At 43.6% G+C, this 24429-nt stretch overlaps 1 protein-coding gene and 1 long non-coding RNA gene across 4 annotated transcripts in view; one reads left to right on the forward strand and one right to left on the reverse strand.

Moving 5' to 3' along the window:
* Positions 1-24429, reverse strand: part of LOC137437884 (plexin-B3) — a 143974-nt gene that overhangs the window by 57953 nt on the left and 61592 nt on the right. For all 3 annotated transcript variants that reach the window (XR_013620986.1, XM_068132583.2, XM_078766310.1), the window contains exons 3-9: positions 19411-19881; positions 16702-16893; positions 13972-14103; positions 9559-9659; positions 8847-8955; positions 8238-8424; positions 966-1074 (exon numbers count right to left, since the gene is read on the reverse strand). Coding sequence is in view for 2 of the 3 variants with exons in the window: in XM_068132583.2 (XP_067988684.2) it covers positions 966-1074; positions 8238-8424; positions 8847-8955; positions 9559-9659; positions 13972-14103; positions 16702-16893; positions 19411-19881 (1301 nt within the window). In the remaining variant the exon portion in view is untranslated. The remainder of the gene's footprint in view (positions 1-965; positions 1075-8237; positions 8425-8846; positions 8956-9558; positions 9660-13971; positions 14104-16701; positions 16894-19410; positions 19882-24429) is intronic.
* LOC137437886 (uncharacterized) lies at positions 323-23273 on the forward strand. Its single transcript, XR_010986612.2, has 5 exons — positions 323-436; positions 5092-5182; positions 5275-5385; positions 11990-12086; positions 21791-23273. It is a non-coding gene; the product is annotated as an uncharacterized LOC137437886 (long non-coding RNA).

Raw genomic sequence — 24429 nt, forward strand, 5'->3', positions numbered from 1 at the left:
AATAAAGACATATTCTGTCATTTTAAAACCACCAAAGTGTGTATTCGGTTTCCCTGTTTCATAAAATGTATCGTTTGATACGTATAATGCTTTTAAAATGTTTTTTTTTTTGTTTGTTTCTACCTCAGAAGAGATATCAGCATTTACCTCGGCGAATGTTAATCGCGGTGTCAGTATTTGATGAACTTATAAAGACTTCGGCGAGTTATAAGTGTGACAAGCATGTGCACGGGATTCTTCCCAGAAGAATGAGTGGTCGCATAATAGCTTGTACGACTTTAAATGAACGAGTTTTGTTTTGACGTTTGGCCCAGTTTTACATGTTGTAACCCTAAGGAATGAAACGAACGTTTTTCTTGGCTTACAATTTTATTTGAAGTCACACATGCCTCAAAATACGCTCACTTATATAGAATTGAACGCTGAATCCGAAAATGTAAGTGAAATTGCCTTGTTTTCTTTTAACATTATCTTCTATACATTCTATATATATAAATATATATCTGTGCAGTGTCTGTCTTGTGTTGTCTTGTCTTGTGTTGTCACTGAACTACTCCCTCAAACTTTTGTGAAATCGTACTATTCCAACTTGACCCACGGCGGGAATATGCGCTCTACTGAGTGGCGTTATAGTTAAATATTCTGTGATTAGGAAATCATTTCCTCAAGATTTCCTTCCTTGTCGGAAAATCGAGTTGCAATGCAAAAAAGACAATAACTAAGAAGGGGCGACAATTACGTTGGATAAAGGAGACAGGTAGCCATACCACCTGTTACATCATTGCTATAATATTCCGTATATGCTGAGGAGGTACCCAGAGTACATTCGGAAACAAATCGCAAAAACGATGAAAAGAACAAGAAAAGCCGCTGCACAAGGATGTGGTGTTTCCTCACAATGAAGAGAGGCAGTAACTGTAAGAAGGTGTGAGCACAGTACGACTGTGTCGTGCTGGTTTACATACGGGTTTATATCGCTGGAAACCACCGATGCCGTGCAGTTGTAGTAGGACAAAGGTGCTGTGCCAATGGCGACACCTCTAAGCAGGACTGTCACATTCAGGTCAACATGGTCTGCGGGAGTAATGATGCGAAATGAGTACCGATTACAATTTTACCAAAACACCCAATAATATGCTCCAGGATTGCTGTTCTAGACCAGGTGTGCTAGGGGTGCTGTTATACACCTGGTGTACTCGACAGCTGCTGTTCTAGACCAAGTGTGCTCGTGGTGCTGTTATATACCTGGTGTACTCTAGAGGTGCTGTTCTAGACCAGGTGTGCTAGGGGTGCTGTTATACACCTGGTGTACTCTAGAGGTGCTGTTCTACACCAGGTGTGCTCGTGGTGCTGTTATATACCTGGTGTACTCTACAGTGCTGTTCTAGACCAGGTGTGCTAGGGGTGCTGTTATATACCTGGTGTACTCTAGAGGTGCTGTTTTACACCAGGTGTGCGAGGGGTGCTGTTATACACCTGGTGTACTCTAGAGGTGCTGTTCTACACCAGGTGTGCTAGGGGTGCTATTATACACCTGGTGTACTCTACAGCTGCTGTTCTACACCAGGTGTGCTCGGGGTGCTGTTATACACCTGGTGTACTCTAGAGGTGCTGTTCTACACCAGGTGTGCTAGGGGTGTTGTTATACACCTGGTGTACTCTAGAGGTGCTGTTCTACACCAGGTGTGCTCGGGGTGCTGTTATACACCTGGTGTACTCTACAGCTGCTGTTCTACACCAGGTGTGCTAGGGGTGCTGTTATACACCTGGTGTACTCTATTGTTGCTGCATCTTATCGACCTGGTGTACTATAGAGACACTGTATTAGACCCCCTATGGCGAGGGTGATGTTCTAGACCCGGTATGCTGAGGGTTTTGTGCTAGACCCGGTATGTCAAGTTTGCTGTTATTTACCCAGTATGCTGTGGGCGCTGTTCTGGACCCAGTATGCTGTGGGCGCTGTTCTGGACCCAGTATGCTGAGGGTGCTGTTCTAGACCCAGCACTCTATGGGTGCTGTTCTCGGCCCAGTGTGCTGAGGGCGCTGTTCTAGACCCAGCATTCTATGGGTGCTGTCCTGGACCCTGTATGCTGAGGGCGCTGTTCTAGACCCAGCATTCTATGGGTGCTGTTCTGGACCCAGTATGCTGTGGGTGCTGTTCTGGACCCAGCATTCTATGGGTGCTGTTCTAGACCCAGCATTCTATGAGTGCTGTTCTGGACCCAGTATGCTGTGGGCGCTGTTCTGGACCCAGTATGCTGAGGGCGCTGTTCCTGACCCAGCATTCAATGGGTGCTGTTCTACCCCAGCATTATATGGGTGCTGTTCTGGACCCAATATGCTGAGGGTGCTGTTCTAGACCCAGCATTCTATGGGTGCTGTTCTAGACCCAGCATTCTATGAGTGCTGTTCTGGACCCAGTATGCTGTGGGCGCTGTTCTGGACCCAGTATGCTGAGGGCGCTGTTCCTGACCCAGCATTCTATGGGTGCTGTTCTAGACCCAGCATTCTATGAGTGCTGTTCTGGACCCAGTATGCTGAGGGCGCTGTTCCTGACCCAGCATTCTATGGGTGCTGTTCTAGCCCCAGCATTCTATGGGTGCTGTTCTAGCCCCAGCATTCTATGGGTGCTGTTCTGGACCCAGTATGCTGTGGGACATGCTGTTTGTGACCTGGTGGATTGAGGGTGCTGTTATAGGCCTGGCATGCATGCCAAAGGTACTGTTCTAGGCCCAGTATGCTGAGGGTGATGTTCTAGACTCAGCATGCCACGGGTACTGTTCTAGGCCCAGCATTTTATGGGTGCTGTTTTTAGACCAGGTATGCTGAGGGTGCTGTTCTCGACTCCGCATGCCACGGGTACTGTTCTAGGCCCAGCATTCTATGGGTGCTGTTTTTAGACCAGGTATGCCGAGGGTGCTGTTCTAGACTCCGCATGCCACGGGTACTGTTCTAGGCACAGCATTCTATGGGTGCTGTTCTAGACCAGGTATGCCGAGGGTGCTGTTCTAGACTCCGCATGCCACGGGTACTGTTCTAGGCCCAGCATTCTATAGGTGCTGTTCGAGACCCAGTATGCTGTGGGACATGCTGTTTGTGACCTGGTGTTTTGAGGTTGCTGTTATAGACCTGGTGTACTATAGAGGCGCTGTATTAGACCCCCTATGGCGAGGGTGATGTTCTAGACCCGGTATGCTGAGCGTTTTGTGCTAGACCCAGTATGTGAAGGGTGCTGTTATTTACCCAGTATGCTGTGGGCGCTGTTCTAGGCCCAGTATGCTGTGGGTGCTGTTCTAGATCCAGCATTCTATGGGTGCTGTTCAAGACCCAGTATGCTGTGGGACATGCTGTTTGTGACCTGGTGTGTTGAGGGTGCTGTTCTAGGCCCATTGTGCTGAGGGTGCTGTTCTAGACCGAGTGTGCTGAGGGTGCTGTTCTAGGCCCAGTGTGCTGAGGGTGCTGTTCTAGGCCGAGTGTGCTGAGGGTGCTGTTCTAGACCGAGTGTGCTGAGGGTGCTGTTCTAGGCCCAGTGTGCTGAGGGTGCTGTTCTAGGCCCAGTGTGCTGAGGGTGCTGTTCTAGGCCGAGTGTGCTGAGGGTGCTGTTCTAGACCGAGTGTGCTGAGGGTGCTGTTCTAGGCCCAGTGTGCTGAGGGTGCTGTTCAAGGCCGAGTGTGCTGAGGGTGCTGTTCAAGGCCGAGTGTGCTGAGGGTGCTGTTCTAGGCCGAGTGTGCTGAGGGTGCTGTTCTAGACCGAGTGTGCTGAGGGTGCTGTTCTAGGCCCAGTGTGCTGAGGGTGCTGTTCTAGGCCCAGTGTGCTGAGGGTGCTGTTCTAGGCCGAGTGTGCTGAGGGTGCTGTTCTAGACCGAGTGTGCTGAGGGTGCTGTTCTAGGCCCAGTGTGCTGAGGGTGCTGTTCAAGGCCGAGTGTGCTGAGGGTGCTGTTCAAGGCCGAGTGTGCTGAGGGTGCTGTTCTAGGCCCAGTGTGCTGAGGGTGTTGTTCTAGGCCGAGTGTGCTGAGGGTGCTGTTCTAGACCGAGTGTGCTGAGGGTGCTGTTCTAGGCCCAGTGTGCTGAGGGTGCTGTTCAAGGCCGAGTGTGCTGAGGGTGCTGTTCTAGGCCCAGTGTGCTGAGGGTGCTGTTCTAGGCCCAGTGTGCTGAGGGTGCTGTTCTAGGCCCAGTGTGCTGAGGGTGCTGTTCTAGGCCCAGTGTGCTGAGGGTGTTGTTCTCGGCCGAGTGTGCTGAGGGTGCTGTTCAAGGCCCAGTGTGCTGAGGGTGCTGTTCTAGGCCCAGTGTGCTGAGGGTGCTGTTCTAGGCCCAGTGTGCTGAGGGTGCTCTTCTAGGCCCAGTGTGCTGAGGGTGCTGTTCTAGGCCCAGTGTGCTGAGGGTGCTGTTCTAGGCCCAGTGTGCTGAGGGTGCTGTTCTAGGCCCAGTGTGCTGAGGGTGTTGTTCTAGGCCCAGTGTGCTGAGGGTGCCGTTCTTGTTCTTGTGCGGTATTAGTAAAGATATCGAAGTTCTGGCATGCCTAACATTTTAATATCCATTTTACTGTATGAGGCCTCGTGAAATCCCCTCCATTCATGAATCTTAACGACCCTTTATTTACCCTTCTCGCCAAAACCAAGAAACACTTTTTGTTGTCCCTAAAAATATTCGAAAATGTATTACATTTCCACAATATTATTTAATTGGTTGAATCAAAACCGCCATTTTTTCCCCATCATCAAAACGGTTCCCAAGTCGTGTAATAAAAACATTATTAACTTCACACATAGACAAACATGCCGCAAGGAGTTTCTTCCTCTTATCTATCCCTCCACCACTCCTCCCTTCCCTTCATTCTCCCCGTGTCCGTGCCGCCTCTCCATGCTGTTTGGAGCAAAGTCAGATTGATGACGATGTTGTGGAAAGTAGGAAATTTCTTATGTCAAAAACTCTAGATTTACCTTCAAGAGACGATACATTCATGTTAATGAACTGAGTTTAAATGTTTTAATTATAACCCTGATGTCTGTTCTTCACAAATGCTTTTGAGTGTTAACCTAACATCAAGGTGTTGTGGATACTTACACCTACTAATTACACCTCAACACACCAGGTGCATGAATCCTGCGACGTGCAGAGCAACTCCTGCATCTGAAACATCATAGGCTTATTGAACCTATGAACGACCTTGGCCTTTATGTTAGGTAAGTGATTATACCATAGAGAACATGTTTATGGTGTAGGCAGTGCTATTATTTAAACATATTTACATGTTTTATTAACACCTTTGTTTTAGTCAGTGACCAGATGTAGTGTGCACGTGTACAAACCTGCATCAACACTACTTATCAAGCTTGTTGAGCCTATATGAACAAGCAGGTCTTTGTTGCATGACTCTTTATGAAAGGTAAGTCATCTGAAAAAGTGATTATATAGTAGACAGTGTTATTATATAAACACACTTGTTTATTGTAGCAATAGTTATTTTTGTAGTATCATAAAAATGCCACATACACCTACGTCTACACCACCTCCTGGATACCCACCATATGTTTACACTACCTGCAAGACACAACAGGAAGAATGAAGACTACATGTTCAACACTCTAAATGTCACCTGCTATTTACTGAACTGGAAAAAGTGGAAACTGGAACAGCACTCATCGACGTCACGACGTCGACCGATATGCCTCCGCCCACGTTATAACATCATTATAATACTTGTACCAAGTTTGATTTAAATCCATTCAGCTGTTCTGAAGTTATCACATTTTTACCTGCCATGACCTCTGACCTTTGACCTCTTGACCCCAAAATTTAATCAGTTCATGTTTACATCATTACACATACCTGTACCAAGTTTTCATTTAAATCCCCTCAGCTGTTAACAAGTTATCACATTTTTACCCGACATGACCTCTGACCTTTGGCCTTTGACCTTTGACCCCAAAGTCTAATCAGTTAATCTTTAAATCATTATACATACCTGTACCAACTTTGAATTCGATCACTTCAGACGTTCTCAAGTTATTGGCCTATTACATATTTGACCTTTGACCTTTGACCCCAAAATCTAATCACTTAATCTTTACAACATTATACATACCTGTACCAACTTTGAATTTTATCACTTCAGCCATTCTCAAGTTATAGACCTATTACAGATTTTGACCTTTGACCTTTTGACCCCAAAATTTCATCAGTTCATCTTTATCTCATCTTGTTGTGATATTTTGTTATCTTGTTCAAATGTTTCACTGTTGTTAACACTTTCATCCATATTGTCATTGCTATACATAGTATGCACAAAATAACTTTCTGTTTTGAAAAAAAAATGAATGATTTTGTCTTCAAAATAAAATGTTTTTATTTATTTATTTAGGAACTAGCAGGGGCTACTTGGGGTGGAGGGGGAAATAACTGGCGCTGCCCGGCTGGGTGAGCTTTTTCACGGCAGTGGTTTTCGAAAGTGTTGGATATTGAAAAGCTGTGGAGTTATTGGTCCTGCGAGCCAGCTGCAGTAGTTCTTGACCGCATACTCCAATATACACTTTATAGTGGCCTCAAAACAGACGTCATGACTATCTGGTAGCTTAAAGCCTTGTCCAGATTCTGAAGTACCAACACCCAAAATTTGTGGACTTTGGGAGCTATGGTTCAGCTGAGAAAGAATAAAGTACAAACACACAAACACTTGAAAATATTGTTAAGCTTGTGGGGGTAGGTAATGAAATACCTTAGTCCAGGTAGAATTGTATAGATTAGCATGCTCCGTATGCTGTGTAGCAAACCTTCCTGTACTTAAGTCAGGCCCGCATGTCCGGTAAGATCATATATGGGTCTCCATTTGAGGGGTGGAGCTATGCTAATTAGGTAGGGCTTAAGAATAATCCCCAGTGTGTAGTTGCCTCTGTAGTTTCCCCTTTGTTCTCATAAAGCACACACGACCAGCCATGCACTCAGCACATAATTGCGAACCACATAATCGCCGACAGGATCCGGACATTACTATGACACCACCCAGCTCGAATCTTCTCGAAGGGCATCAAGAAAGGCCCTGAGGCCACGCCCCGAAGAGCGATTGGTTGGAGTGATTCGATGGCGCGGCACAATTGGAGCCCGTGTGACCTCATCGTCACATAATCGAGCACCGGGAACAAAAAGACAGATCATCGCCATTTTCTCTCTCTTCTGTCCTGGTGGTCGTCGCGAGCGGTCGCGCATTTGCTTGCTTCAGCTTTTGGCGAAGCTCCGTTCCCTGTTTCTCAGGTCGCTCATTTGTCTCTGTCAAGACCTGCATTTCATCCTGTCACGGTCGCTTATTATTTGCTCTCTCTCTTGTCCTGGTCGCATTTTCGCTCTCCGTGTTCAGGTTCAGGAAAGGTGGACGCATCTTTTCCTCTCCTTGGTGCTGGCTTTGTGGCGGCTGTGCATGGTGCCGTGTGCGCCTGAAAGGAACATTGGGACTCGGTGCAGCTGAGCAGGAAAGACCAGGGAGGATCTCGGGCCTGCTCGCTTCGCGTCGGTGGCTGGCGGTGAACGCGACTTTGTGCCAACGTGTTTTTCCACGCACGGACGCGGGACCTGTGACGACCCCGGACGGTCATGGACGCCGGAGCGGAGTAGCAGGAAAACACACCACACTACATTTTTACGCTTATTTTATCATCCCCTTGTGTGTAATTGTGTCTGAGAGGATTATCCTCAATATAGAGGAGGATCCTCCCCCTTACCCCCCATGCGTGTCAACACCACCATTGTTTGGGTAAACACCTCGGGGTTAAAGCTCGGTCGGCCATCCGTCACCCTGAGGTCTTCACTACAGGGTGGACACGACAATATGTACATATATAGATGATTAAGTTGTCATGACCATCTGACTCTGTTGTGTTTTTTGATTAAGTGAGCTATTTGATCGACAAGTCCTTTTTGTATTTCTGGTAATTAAAGGGACACTATGATCCTTTAATGGAGGGTGATTTCACGAGGCCTTCTGAAATTATTTTTATCAATCATGCAAATTTGGGATGTGGTACAGTGAAATTGACATGAAAACATTAGGTGTCATAGAACTCCTAGAGCTTTTCTGCCTGTGCCGAGGGTGTTGTTCTAAGTCCAAATGTGCTGAGTGTGCTGCACGATGGAATCAAATAACAAAATTAAATTCGTTCGAGAAAAGGTTTTGCAATCAAAATCGAAAGCCAGCTATATTTATTATTCAAAGTATACATTTGATAGGAATGGGATGTAAAGTGGTACCAGATCCAGATGGAAGTTTCGGCAGGTCCTTGCTCGAGAGTGAATCGGTACAGGTAACCGAAGTCATTGTAGTTCTTGAAGCATTTACCTCGAGCTTCCCAATGCGACAGGTCAGCTCATCACCATCACTCAATTCAGGTAGACTGCTTAGGTTCACAACCACTGGTTGGGGGTTCACAATGTTTTGCTAAGAAGGGTTGGGGTTTAAGACACAGACAGCCATATCTTTACAACCAAAGTGGAATTTATTTACCTTGACAATCATTGTCAAACATCGCGCTACGAGAAAACTTTCAGTTTGGTGTCCACTCCACACCTTTTACGTAATCATGAACACAATAAATTCACCCCATTCCCTCCCCGAATCCCCCAACGACCCCTCAAAGTTTTTCTTCACAGATTTGAATTCACTTTGATATTTACAAACTGAAACAAAAAAAAAGGAAAGTGGAAAAACCACCAACTGGCAGAAGTTTGGCACATCTCTTCAACAAATAATCAACTCTGCAGGCCATTGTACATCAAATTAATAACTACAATTAACTATAATCAAGGGGCATATCCTGTTGGCTAATGAGTTCACATAGGCGATCACCTTCAAAGACTTACATAGCTAAGAGATGCTGGTTTGAGAGAATACACTGATGGGCAGTTTGTGTGCTCGAGGCTTCGCAGCCAATGGTTGGCCTTGTCTGAGCATTCCCTTTTCCGTGTACAACTGGCAGACAACAAGGTAGAACGAAATGAAACATTACAAAAAAAAGCAAAGACAAATTTCATCTCACTCATGCCAAAATGGTACTTTTCAATTTGACCTCAGTTTGTCCAGGTAACCCGACAACTATTGTTTATTAAAAAGTAACACCACCCTTGACATTGAATTGTATCCTTTAATTTGCTCTATGGACTCTACATGTTCAATGTGATGATGAATCAGACATACCAGGGCTGGCAAGATGGCCTAGGGGTATTGCGTACTTGCCCCTACACTGTCTATAGCCAGGGTTTGAATCCTGCCCCAGCTGTAAACTGTCATCCAGGTGTTTCACAGACTGGGCGATTCATCAATGTGTCTGCCGTCCCTCAGATGGACGTTAAACGGCCGTCCTGTCTGCTGGCTCTAGTTGGTGGATGTTAAAGATCCCACGGTGTCCTTCGCGAAGAGTAGTTGAGCTTTCACCGGCACCCTGGCCAAATCCCAAATTCCTGCCCTAACCTACAGAGGATGTTCCACGTGTGGCGCAGCCATGCCCTCAGCCAACGGTGCCACCCCGCACCCTTATGCTGCATACAAAGACAAGAAGAAGAAGAACAGACATACCGTTGCTGTAGTACACACCAACCACAATAAGGATCGAGAGACCGAATGCAGAAGAGGCAGGTTTTGTAATGTCCACAGTTTTCTACGGGAATCTTTACCACCTGTCACAAACAAGCACGGGCTCTTTAGTGACAGCCATTGCGTCGACCACAGAAAGACCACCACATGGCATGAGCAAAGACAGACTACCACTCAAAGAGAGCAGGATTCAATGGTAAAGCAGATTTACATGTATATATGATCAGTACCAGCTTTGAACAATGCAATTACACTTGGTCTTCATGATGAACAACACAAAAATGGGAGATCTAGAGGTTGAGTAAAAAAAGTCCATTTTAAGCCCTTAAAGCTGGAGGATTCCACAAAGTGGAGGAAAGGTCTATGACTATTCAAATTTATATAACTTGAAAGAATTCCATAAAAAGTAGGCATGAGTGCATAACCACACAGAGTGGTAAATGAAGGGAAACGAAGGGTGGACAGGCCAACACCTGTCAATCAGCCTGGTGGGGGCGGCACTGTGCCCGAGCGCCAATCACACCTAAACCGGGGTGTAGTTAACGGTGTAATATTACGTACAGTCCGACAGTCGCGACAGCAGATCGAAGACCACTTTTAAAGATGTGTGGTTAACGGTGGATTATTACGTGCATCTTAAATTGTACAGATAGTCATCGTCTGGTTCCATCAAGTCATGTTTGACTTCTGGTGACATTCACGATCAGATTTCTCCAAACATCCCGATCCTGCACTACTTCCAGAACCTCTGGCAGAGACAGCTTGGTTGCAGTGTTTACCCCATCCATCCAGCGCGTACAAGGTTTACCTCTTCTTCTTCTTCCCTCAAAGATACCTAACATGGTTGAGTTCTCCAGAATTTTGTTTTCCACATGCATGATGTGTCCAAGCTATGACAGTTTCTGTTTTAACATCAGCACTTTTAATGCACATGGTGGTCTAACTTCTTCAAACACTGATTTGTTTGTCCTTCTTGCAGCCAATAGAAACTTAAACATTTATTTCCTTTCCTCATGCCGACTTTCCATCTTTTCCACCCTCGTTATCCCAACGTAACTCTACCTTACAGTTACTGTGTCTCTTTCGCTTCTCTCTCTTTCTCTTTCGTCATTCCCTTGCTTGTGTTAAACTGCTGCCCCACTTTCACTACTTTGCCTTTTCCCCCCTCTGGCTCCGCCCTCTTTTATAGGTCTTCATATTGAATGCAACCCACCTCCCCAAAAAAACACATTTCAAAACTGTCAATCACCTTCCTTACTTTTTCACTCTCCAAGACTCGCATCCATATATTTCAACTAGAAATACCGGAGCATTCATCAACCTCCTTGTTATGGATTCGTCACTTCCGTTGTTGTGGTTCTCATCCACTGTAAACATTTTTGGTTGCATGTACTATTATTGTTGTCGCTTAAGTGAAATAGAGATTACTATTTTCAAAAGGTAAAAAAAGTTAATGTTTTAAAAGAAACTGGAACCGGACGAAGACGAAGAGGAAGAAGAGGAAAGAGGTGGAGCGAGTGAGGTGGACAAGAAACCGAGCTGCGTTGAGGTTTTGAGCAAACGCTAGTGAACGGGGGTCACTAGCGAACTTTGGGGTTTCCTGGGAAAGGGATTCCTGCGGCAGAGTTGTTATCGCTGTGACAGATAAACCTGCGTGTCAGGTTTTGCGGTTGATTCCGAAGAGAATCATTTGAGTGCCGTTACGTCTCGAGTACGGGCCGTTGGCCATTTTGCCTCGCACCGATTTTGGATCGCTCCAGGCTGTTCACCTCGCTTCAACCATTTTCACAACCATCCAGACGTTAATCTGGTGTGTGTGTGTGTGTGTGTAACGTGGATTTCGAGTGGGAATTTGCAGTTCGCCGTCTGTGAGCCGTTGAACGTCCATACCCGAAGGTTAATTTGCGGTTCGTCGATTGGGAGCCGTTGAACGTCCATACCCGAAGGTGTGTTTTCCCAGTCACCTCTTGAGGACACTTTCACCCATCTTTGGCAGTGTGACTGTCAACCCAACGGGATTCTGGTCTCGATACGACATCGTTCTGACGATCACGGAGCGTGGATCGACTTTGGCTTGATGCCGGGATAGAGACATTGGGAATGTTCTTTTTTCGCTCACTTGGAGCACAGTGAGTTACATTGTACGAACCTGATGGTACCATCATAGGAAATATATATTGGTTGTACAATTGATTACTATTGTTTTTTGTACTGTTATTCTTGTGTGATCTTAATACAATACTTGTTTGTTGGTAACAATTGGTGTGGTTTCACCATTGATCTTTGACATACAGAATAACACATCTTTCTGCCGTGACTCCTCTCGGGGTTCGGAGGTACACCGTGACCGGGGTTTGGGGAGGAGCACGTAACACTCCTCTTGGTTTGTTTTGTCACATCGTTGTCTTTCCAGATATTTATCAATCCTGACGATGCTGTTTTCCCCGAACACTAGCCGTCTATTATTTTCTCTTCTACATTCTCGACTCACTTCAATCTTGAAGAACCCGGTAAGGTGAAACTTTCCACTATTTCCACTTGATCTTCTCCCAATTTGAACACATGGATCTTCTCAGTTGACAAGATTTTAGTCTCTAGGTTTTAAAATGATCAGCTTTTCACGTTCCTTATTCACTGTCTGCAGCAGTTCCATGAAGGCCTCTTTACTTGCTGCCAACAGAGTGATATCATCAGCATACAGTACCTTCAGAAAGTATTCACACCCCTTGAATGTAAACAATGTCGGGATGGTCACATTAAAATGATCGCATGAAATCAATTCGGCATCTTTATTTAAATAATGATTGTCCCCTGTCCATCCCTGTATCCATTTGCAATGATAGCGTATGATGATTGTGTCCTTGTATGAATTAGACCAGTGAAATATTAAACAGATAAAACACACACACACACACACACACACACACACACACACACACACACACACACACACACACACACACACACACACACGATTCAGCTAGTGGTGTGGTGATTGTGAACCCAAATCGGGAGAGATGTATCGCGTCATTTCCAGGCACGACCATTATTCAAAGAAAGATGAATGGATGGTTCCACATGATAATTTATTGTGACCATCCTTACCTTGTTTACATACCTTTTGGCATACCCATCCCTACACCTTTTTACAATCAATTTTTTTTTGTATTACTTGTACCAGTAAAGACAGCAGAAGAAATAGAGATGACTAGAAGGAATAAAGGCCAGAACGCATTTTACAGTCTTGCATTATTCACATAACGAATGGATTATTCATTCTCATTTCTCCTTTAATTTAATTTGCAGCAACTGGCTGCTGGTTGCCTCAATTTTAGGCACGTGGCAATACTCATGCTGATGCAGTGTCCCCTATGGGTGAGGGCAGGATCTTGTATTTTATTCAGGGTGCCGGCACACAATAGCCTACTCTTCACAGAAGCCACTGTTGGATCTTTAGCGTCCACCAACAAATGCAGGTAGACAGGACACCTGGCTTAACATCCCATCAGAAGGACAGCACAATCATTGATACAATGCCCTGCTTGAATAGAACCAGGATGACTGTCTACAGTCGGATCGGGAATCAAACCCAAAATAAATCATGACATTCTGTGAAAAAGGGAATTTCCTGGAGAGTTCATTGGAAAGGAGTCTGACACAGTGGTACAAGGTTAGGTGATATATCATTTGTGAAGAGGAGGTGAGTCACCACTGGTACCCTGGACAAAAAAACAATTTCCTACCCAAACCACCGCCAGTCAAATTTCAGGCCTGACTACCCTGTTCTTGAAAGACTTGGGCCAAAAACGACCCCGCAAGAGGAGGAGAGGGGGGGGGGGGCAGCAGTAGTAGTAGTAGTAGTAGTAGTAGTAGTAGTAATGTGCATAAGGATGCTTTGTGTAGTGAAGTAGTAGTAGGTCTTTGGAAAATGATGTGGGAAGGTATGCTTTCCGAAGGGATGCACATGAAGGGGCGCTGTGCATATGGGGTGCATATGGGTGCAGTGTAGGACGGGATGCTGCACCACGTTATGCGCAGCGACATTGTGTGTCGAGTTTATTGGGCTGAAGCTTGGGTGACAAGAACAAGTTGTAACTTCTGCATGAAGAACTAGAAAGAGCAATCAAAGATTGCATATCCTCACCCAGAATTTTGTGTGATTTTATAGTACGTATTTTATAGACGCACTCACATTCTAATTGAACATACTTTATAGAGGTACTCGGCTGAAAAAAGATAACGTGTACAAATTGTAGTCCATGTTGGCATATGATGTGCGGACAAACAGACAAACTGACGCAAATGCAATACCCTCTCCTCTGGCGAGGGTAATTAACCCCAAATCATTTAAGCAGAACACATCCAACATGCTTTATAAAGGAAGGTCACCCTAACCTGCAGATCTTTCAATATATACAAATGTTCTCCAGAGGGATCAATGCCAGAGTCTTTGTTTACATGACCAGGAACGCCTGGCAGAGTGATGTTCTCATAGACGGGGTAGTCGTGTTTAGGACTGAGTGCCACCTACAGAGGTAATGGACAGAGGGGGGAAGAGAGTATAAATTTATTTATGTTGATACTTTTGAACCATTACTACAAGGCAACAATAATAATAACAATAATAATAATAACTAGAACTGCCACTTTACAACTGCTGGCAGTGATAACAATAATAATAATAATAATAATAATAATAATAATAATAATAATAATAATAATAATAACTATAACTGCGAGCAGTGCTGTCGGCTTCCAAGAGGTCAGATTCGAACGGGACTCCCCCCACATGGAGCCGCATTCATATGTTTACTGGGAAAATGGAGCCCAAATCCACCGTAAACAGGGAAAAACACATTCCAGATGTCCCATGGTGTCTTCTTCCCTATTCCGGTGAAAGAGCACACGTTATCACAACCCGTCTAAGCATGTAACAGTGGGGTGGGTTGGGGGTATCATGCGTGACGAACAGGTACATGAGTAGATAATGGACAAATAAACAGTATGGTATATGAGATTTGAACCTGGGATCCCTGCATCGGGGCCATGCGTCAATACGCTTTTCCCGTTTGCTCCGACGGAGGGTAAGGCCCGAAACGTCAGCCCCTCTTTCTCTCATGGCAGATCAATTACCATTTATGATATTTCATTCCCTATTCCTTTTGACTTCTCTTGCCACCTTCTCTCTCTTGCCCCCCCCCCCCCCCAGCTCTCTCTGGGCTCTGTCCCCCAAATATTCCTACAGGTCGCACAAGATCTGCTAGCAACCCTCTTATGGTTAAATTGCCAAAATCAAGACTCTCTGCTCACCTTCACTCTTTCATTCCTCTTTTCTCCCGCCTCTGGAACAAACTCCCTCACTCTCTTCAATCCCACTCCACCCTCCAGGTCTTTCAAAAAGCTGTTCACCACCATCTCTTATCTTCCCCCATCCAAAACCTTGATCTTTTCTACCCCCGCTAATTTCACCCAGATCCACGTTTTTGAAATACCGACTTCTTTCCTGGAAGTCCTTGCAGTGTCCTTGTGTTTTGTACTTCTCCCACCCGCCCCCCCCCCCCCCTTTCCCACGCCTCCTCCACCCAAGCCCTCTCCCTCCCACAGATCTCACGATGTCCCTGCTCTCAAATGTTGTGTTTGTTTGTGCTTCCCCTTCTCTCCCCATCTTGTCTGCTGCTCCCCTTATTATATACTTTGTGTGTCTGTTTGATTTTTTGTGTGATAAATGTTAGCTCTTTCACGAGCCTCGATTCTGCATACAAAAAAAACAAACAAAAAAACTCATGCGACCATTGCGACCGAACAGTGCTCATGCAAGCATTTTAACATGTGACCAGCTTCCAGAGTTTTTAGAGCAAAATCTTCAAAAGATCCCTACAAAAACTCCAATTAATATTGCCCCGGGCTGCTTAAGCTGTCTGCCAAATGCCAAGGCGACCAGTTGAATAGTTCTGGAAAAGATCGTTTTATGCTTGCGACAAAATCCAATATGGCCACCAATAAAGGACAAAATTAAAAAACAAAATCTGTTATGATCAAGTTCCATGAGTGCGCTATAAGCATGCGCAGATTGGATTGGCATAGCCAGCTGTTAGAGTCTTTTCAAGTCGTTTCACCAAAATCAGTGGAACGAGAATAATAATCCCAACAAGAACAATAGGCTTTGGCACCTGTCAGTTTGGAACCCTCATAATAATCAACACGAAAATTTAACCGGCCATGATGTCGATGATATGAGAAAAAAGGGAATTTTAGTTAAAAAAAATAGATTTTGGTAAATTTAAATAATGCAAAAACAACTAGAAAGCATCTGAAAATGCAGCGTCCGTCCACGTCTGTTTGTATTCAGACGTCCTCTTCTTCTTCTGTATGCGCAAAATAACAAAAACAGTTATAAAAAATACAAAATGAAAATTGATGATTTTATGCAGCCTCGACCTTTGAGCTTTAGATCTAAAAAAAACAAAAAACAATCGGCTTGTAGCTTTTAATTGGTGAACCAATGCAGTGATCCAATATGCAAATTCATGAAATTTCAGGCCAATCAGATGAAAATTGGTGATTTTATGCAACCTTGACCTTTGCCTTTTTCATCGATAAAACAATCGGATTGGAGCTTTTGATTGGTGAACCAATTCATTTGTCCCAATAGGGATATTCTTAAAATTTCAGGTCAATCGGATGAAAATTGATGATTTTATGTGACGCTGACCTTGAACCTTTTGACCTTTTGACAAAATAATTAATTTGCCTTCTCGTATTATCATAAGCTTTGTTGAAAATTTGATGACAAAACTCAAATGGAAAAAACGTTACGGCCCTGGCAGACACACACACACACACACACACACACACACACACACACACACACACACACACACACACACACACACACACACACACACACACACACACACACACACACACGATTGGTTAAACAGGAAGCTTAATGACAAACTGCACATGGCTTTGGAATACAAGGGTCCGAGACCTCTATCCGAACCCGTTTAGCACACCCACCACAATAAATCCAGGTATAGTGTTGCACCATACAATTTTCCCATAATTTGACGCTTTAACTTGCACCCAAACCCACACGAACACTGTGTTCTTTACTCGAGGCACCTTGAGTAAGTGTCCAGCTCGGCTGCCCAGGAAAGCCACGTTTTCCCCATGTTCTTGAGCCACAATGAATGCAGTGACGGTCGTGCCAGGGAGAGTCAGCAGAGGTTTTGCAGTGAAAGCTTTCAAGCCGGTGATCTGCTGTGGCAAGTGCGACGATCCGCATGGCCAATCAGTCACCGACCTCTCTCCAATCTTGGGGTCAGGTGTAGATATGAAGGGGTCGGAAGTGATGCGTTACATTATAATCGAGGGTTTTACCCACAGTCGGGTAAACTACATTCACAGGATATGACAATTAAACAACCCTGATTTTTACCTCCACCAATTGATGGATTGATTGACAATTGATGGACGGAGACTATACTTTCACATCTGTTTGTTTACCTGTGAACATGATATCTCAAAAAGTTATGGATGGATTTGGACAAAATTTGGAGGTTGGTTGTGTGACAAAGACGAATTGATTATATTTTGTTGAAGATTCAGATCTAGACACTGGAATTTTAAAATGTTATTCTTCACCATTAAGAGATAAGGTGTAAATCCCTGCTCTCAGATGTTGTTTGTGTTCCTCCCCCTCTCTCCTCATCTTGTCTACCGCTCCCCATGTTATATGTTTTATGTATCGGTTTGTCTTTCTGTGTGATTAATGTTCGCTCTTTCACGAGCCTCGATCTTGTATACAAAAAAAAAGAAAAAAAAAAGAAGATGTACAACACGATATCTCAAAAAGTTATGGACTGATTCCGATTAAACTTAGTGGACAGGTTGGGGGTTTGATAAGAACAAGCCAATTCGATTTTGGTTAGGGTCTGGAGGATCCAGATCTGGCCTATCAGTAGGATACAAAATGTAAACTGTTCACCATGGTGGATGTATGCTCTCTACCGAGTGCTGGTATCGTTTGTATTGTAACTACTAGTCAGGTTCACTATGTTTTTTCGTTCAAATTTTTTGGAGATTAGCAAAACTATACATTTTTGGAATATTCAGAGCATCAGGAATCCAAAAATTAATGTTGGCATTTGCGTAGACACCTGCATGGCCGCCATTTTGGATTTTCAAAATGGCCGCCATGAAATACATAACTTGCGCTATCTTGGCTTCCAGTCAACCTATAATCTTATTTAGATATGCTAATCCTATGTTTTCTGGGTCAAGAGAACCATTGGTGGGATCATTAGACTTCTAATCCTCACACTTGCTTCACTTTTAGGACTTTCCAGATGTTAGTGATACAAAAAATATTCCGCTCACATCTTCCGACCCATAAACTTTTCATTGAATATGCATATTCCATGTTTCCAGAGACAAGGAATCCACTTGTAGTATAGCTAGACTCCTAATTATTCTAACACGTGATTCATTTTCAGGAAATATGTATCTTGGCAGCAGTTCTGTTTATCTTTCTAACTGAACTAACACTTATCTTGACTTGGCTTGCAACTTGAGACACAACTTGGCTTGCACAGACCTTTGTATGGAAGTGACTGCGAAAATGACGTGGACTGTAATGCCGAAAATGACACTCAGGATAGTGATGAAGATCTGTAAAAGCATATTCCTGAACGGTATAGACCTAGTAGATCCTGTGTATAGGAGTTATAGTTCAATCTGATACTAACAAGGCTGCTTTCTTGCTCTATAAACCCATACCTATAACTTCAAAGGACTTGCAATATCATGTATTATGTAATACAGTTATATCACAAATATATAGACAATGCTTTTCAATCACCTTTGTTTTTTTGCTTTTCTATAATCCCGAGCACTATTTTGAGGCCTTTATTGGATTCCTTGACCCAAAAAACATAGGATTAGCATAGTTAATTCAGTTTCTGGGTTGACTAGAAGCCGAGATAGCGCAAAATATGTATTTTATGGCGGCCATTTTGAAAATCCAAAATGGCGGCCATGCAGGTGTCTGTGCATATGCCAGCATTGATTTTCGATTCTCCATGCTCTGATGATTCCAAAAATGTACGGGTTTGCTAATCTCCCAAAATTTTGAACGAAATTACATTTGTTAACATAGTGAACCTGACTATACATCAAATAATGTGTAATAATGATAAGACCACAAAAAATTGCTGTGATGGGATGAACTAGTAGTTTTTGTCTTGAGAAAAGTCTTGACATTATTAGTTTTTATGGTGCAGTCCATAAGGCAATGCCGTCTAGAACAGCATTTGGCTGTCCGTATGTCCCCACAAACCTACACCAATCAGAGCTGATGATCTGGTCACATGACAGGAAGACACGTTGAGTAACCATTACAGTTGCATATTTTACTAAAAGGAAATATAATAACCCTCTGTGGAATGTTTTGGGGTCCCAGCGGGTGTCGTAAGGTAGATTGAGGTTTCAGAAATCCCTCAATACACTTATGATTTTGAAATGCGATCGACACGGATATTGCTCCCAAATCCGGAAGTGAACAGATGATGATGGTTCGCTGGTTCGATAACATCTCAATACAATCGTGATTTAACTTTATATTTTGATACATTAATACCATAGTATTAATTTGTGATTGGAAGGATGAATGATGCTGATCAGAATGACAATATATTGCCAGCACAAGATGTTGAGGCCTATGCAAGCACAAGATGGTGGAGGGTGAGAGATTATTGCACTGCTAATGAGATAGATTGTGGAACAGGTGGACAAGTGCAGACAAAGGAGAAAACTGCTCACAAAGCAACTCACATTATCATTGCATTGAATTTGACTACCGTAGGCCGCTGTGGCGCCATCTCCACCCGTGTAGCAGGCTTTGTACGTTTCCTTGATCTTTCGGTTAATGTCATCAAGCGTGAAGGCACAGAGCGAAGTATCGCCATCTTTATCATCGTCTCTCCCAAAAGCCACAAAAATAACCTCCTGGTTAGAGTCTGAATGGTCATCAAGGGACCGACCTGCGGCCGACACGGCACCGACACGAACCACGTCCATCGATCCACAGGACAAAGGGACCTCCACGTACGAGTAGTAAACTTCGACATCGGACAAGCACAAACGGCCGAGGAATGAACCCCGACGATGTTTGCCATTTTTCTGGACATTTCGGGAAAACAAAACGTAGAGATGTTTGGAGGAATGAAATGCGAGGACAAACTGGTGGTTGAATCCAAAGTTGCCCTCCGGCATTCGTACCCTTGCTCTCTCCAAACGACAAACCTGCGGACGTACATAAAAGCATTAATAAAAATTATCATAGCATGTCACATTTAGTGATAAAGAAATAGAAAACTTGACAATTCCTAACAAAAAGCTGGTGCTTTCACCAGCAAACCAAAGTCCTCAGCGACTGTCTTCCTTCTCTCCCTCATTCTTTCTTACATCAATCCTTCATGTGATCTCCCTTAAGTGGAACACGGCTGCTAGGCAATAGAAGAGGTAGAAGTGGAAACAAACGTTGATTAAATAGCAAATGTGAATATTTCCACAGATGGAGTGTAGAATCACTGAATTATAAATAAAACATTCTTAAAACCAGGACGACTTTACTTCTCTGAAACACAAGGAGTCCCCTTTTTGGGCACAGTCAAGTACTCGAAGCATCTGTGGATCGCACACTAAAAGATCATTATAGCTCTCCCTCGGGTAAATGTTATTTTTGAAATCCGTGACAGATAATAACAAGAGATCGTTCGACGATTACTCCCCGGAAGTTTCAGGGAAAAATCACTTTATCAGGTTTAACTTCTGCGTGGTCAAATGGCTCGAGGAGCCGTGACTGTGTGACGAATCGGCTCATTCTGATATAACCGTGGCGGAGGCTGACGTGGTGAGAGGTGTCGAGTTAATCTTTTAATCGCACATTAAATGGGTGTTTCCCAATCGGGCTGTTCATCTTAAGTATTTTGAATGTACTTTTCCCAATCAGCCCGTTACAGGATTTTGTCGCAGGTTGTCATGTGACCACAGTGTGGTCATTCTTGTTTTAACTAAGGATTCCGCTTGACAAGTCAACTCACCAGTTCGCCACTTTGGTCCATTAGTAATCACGAATCTGCTGAACTGTTGGGTCAGTAAAGAATGCAAGGAACAGCAAAAACTTCCAACTTCCAAGAACGTAGGAAATGCCGTTTCTGATGATCAGGTTTTAAAAATTTACTGGGGGAGAACCCCCAAACCCTCCATAAGGCACTATGACTTGGTGCACCCACATCTTAAAATTCCTGGATCCACCCGTGTCTACCAAAAGGTATTTATCTCCTCTCTCTCCCTCCCTTATTCCATTCCTCTCCCTCCCTGTCCTTCCCTCTCTCTCTCTCTCTCTCTGAGATCTATTGACCTTCTCCGTGCTGGGGCTTGTTCGAGAGAACCATCCGGGGCTATACAACAACAACCATAGCCAACGTGTTATAAAAAAATCATTTTTCATGTGTTTTACTTTATTTCCCATCCTCATTGACACTTGCAGATAGATATGCAATATGTTTGTGAAGTGCAACATGCTGTCTTTTGATTAAATCTGATAGTGAAGTGTCGGGAGGCACGCTGAGTATCTTTAAAAATAAAACATAGGGGAAATACCCCTGGCGCTCACCTGGTAGAATAAACAGTATACTGCACTGACGAAAATTATTTTAAACCAATTTCAATGGTTGCTAGAAGACAGGGCAGCATGTAGATCATACCAACATAATCATAAGACTTTAAACAAACAAACAAAACTAGAAAGAGCAATCAGAGATTGCAGACCCTCGCCAGGCCGTGTTTTCAGTGGTTTTTTAAGGCTTTTGTGTTAAAACAAATATGGCGGCCGAACCACGTGATCGATGACGTCATTTTTTTTTCTAAATTAATTTATTCCTAGATTATGCTCAAGAAATTTCATCTTGATCAGATGAAGGTTTGTAATTGTCAAAATATGACATCATAATGGAGGCACCTATGATATCATTAACATATGTTATTCCACATGGAGAGTCCTTTACAATGAGCCACGTCTAAATTTTTTCTATGAAGCGCTTTCGGAGATACATAGGTGCAAATATTTTTGGTTTTTCCAAGATGGCGGGTGCACCACGTGACTGATGACGTCATCATTCTTTCTTTTTCTCCACCAATTTATCCCTAGATGCCGCTCAAGAAATTTCATCTTTATCGGATGAAGTGTTGTGCTTGTCGAGTTATGACATCATAATGGAGGCATCTATGACATCATCATAAACATATTTTATTCCCCAGGGAGAGTTATTTACAATGAGGGATGTCTCAATTTTTGCTATGCAGCGCCTTTGGAGATATAGAGGTGCAAAGTTTTTCGTTTTTTCAAAGATAGTGCCCATACCATGTGACCTATGATGTCATAATTATCATTGAAAAATTATACAGGTGGAGTTGCACCTATGGTGAAAATTTCCTGTCATTCGGACCAACAGTTGCAGAGAAAATCATATTTATTGTGTGCGGACAAACAAACAAACGGACTGAAATGCAATACCCTCTCCTCAGGCGAGGGTAAAAATACCCATTTTGGAGGGCAACCCCTCTCCCTCCTTGATGACCTTGATGTTCCTGTGTCCACCATATGCAATGTTATCAGGAAGTTTAAGGCCCATGGCACTGTAGTTAACCTCCCTGGATGTGTTCACAAGATAAAACTTGATCGAAGATTGCAGGGAAGGATTCGAAAGGTGGAAAAAGCACCTTGATCAACTGTCAAACAGATTCAAGCTGACCTTCAGACACAAGGTACGACAGTTTCAACTCGCACCATCCGTCGCCAACTCAATGAATGGGGGTTCTATGGAAGGACACCCAGGAGGACCCCTCTGCTGAGAGAGAGACGTAAGAAAGCCTGACTGGAATTTACCAAAACACACCTGAACAAGCCAAAATCCTTCTGGGAGAATGTCCTGTGAACAGATGAGACCAAATTAGAGTTTTTTGGTAAAGCACATCATCTCTATGTTTATGGAAAACAAAATGAAACCTTCAAAGAAAAGAACACCTTCCCTGCAGTCAAACATGGAGGAGGTTCAGTGATGTTTTGGGGTTGCTGTGCTGCTTCTGGCACTGGGTGCCTTGAATGTGTGCATGGCATCATAAAATCAGGAGATTAAGAAGGCATTTTGGAGTGCAATGTTCAACCTAGTGTCAAAAATCTGGGTCGCTGTCGAAGGTCATGGGTCTTGCAGCAGGACAATGACCCCAAACACACTTCAAAAAGCACCCAGGAATGGTTCGAGACAAAACGCTGGACTGTTCTGTAGTGGCCAGCAATGAGTCCAGATCTAAATCCCATTGAACACCTGTGGGGAGATCTGAAAACAGCAGTTGGGAGAAGGCACCCTTCATATCTGGGAGAACTGGAGCAGTTTGCGCAAGAAGAGTGGGCCAAACTGCCAGTAGAGAGGTGAAGGAAGCTCATTCATGGCTCTAGGAAGTGCGTGACCGCAGTTATTTTGTCCAAAGGCTGTGCTACGAAATATTAAATCGAGGGTGTCAATAATTTTGTCAATGCCATTTTTTTTTCTGATTTAAAAGAATATATTAAATTCTGAATCAAAAGCAAAGGTTCTGTGATATTAACAGTGAAATAAATAATTGGGGAGACCAAATACTTTTGTCAATTTCAACTTATTTTTAGAGAAAATTGTGAGTTATTTGAGGAAAGTGCAAGGGTGCCAATATTTTTGGCCACAACTGTATATGTCAGGTTCGATGTTATGTTTGGCCTAAACGGCACAGGAATCAAAATGGCAGAGTGTGGAGTCAGCCGTTATACGCCGTAATGACATCAGACGCAAGCACATCACCCTGTCATGTGACCAGATCCTCAGCTCTGATTGGTGTACGTTTGAGAGGACATACGGAAAGACAAATTCTATTCTAGATGGCTTTGCCCTATGCCTATAGGCTGCACCATAATAAAGACCTCTTATTTTACAAGTACAGTAACATCGTGACAACAATCATTCCGCCGAATCAATGACAATAATCTTCAACTAGAATGCATCTCAAAATGCAAAGCCCATCTGCATCCGTTTTGTACTTGAACTAAACTTGCCCAAAGCGACAGTTAAAAAAATTGTACATTTTATTGATTTGTGTTCTCCATATTCTAGAATAAAGGTTTGTTGAAGATTGGATGATAAAAGCTCAATTTGGAAAAATGGTATGGGTGTACGTCGTCTATCTATTACATATAACAATGCATATCTAATTAATTACTTTATGCTTGTACTATTACATTCATTAAGGAGATAACTAAACCATACAAATCAATGTTAACCCCTAGGAGTCATGAACATGACACTACCCCACCTTCCTCCCTCGGATTCTCCTGAGTCTAAGTTCAAAAGCAGGAGCAGTATTGGGCATAATCCCACTTACCAACAATACAACTCCCTACCCGTCTAAAAAACGCACAGGCAAAAATTCAAGAACAGTTCATCTTTATTCTGATGCATCATTCCACTAATCCAGGGGTTCGCAAACACAGGGTCGCGACCCAAACATGAAAAATCCCTCTGAAAATCCTGGTTTTTGAAGTAACCAAAAGTAAAATATAACTTTTCAATGTCTTACATAAGGAGGGATATTAATTAATGCTGGGAATCTAGAACAACTATAGTTCCAAGGCAAACTCTATCACTATTTTGGCAAACAGGTAGTTTGGGGTGGTCGGCCACACTCCTGACATACTTTTTAGTCGTTCTCAATAAGGATGAAGGGCAGCATACGTGTAGGAATGCAGGACTATGTCCTTAA

The sequence above is a fragment of the Myxine glutinosa genome, chromosome 12, assembly GCF_964187855.1.
Source record: "Myxine glutinosa chromosome 12, kmMyxGlut1.1, whole genome shotgun sequence".
Taxonomy (NCBI): Eukaryota; Metazoa; Chordata; class Myxini; order Myxiniformes; family Myxinidae; genus Myxine; species Myxine glutinosa.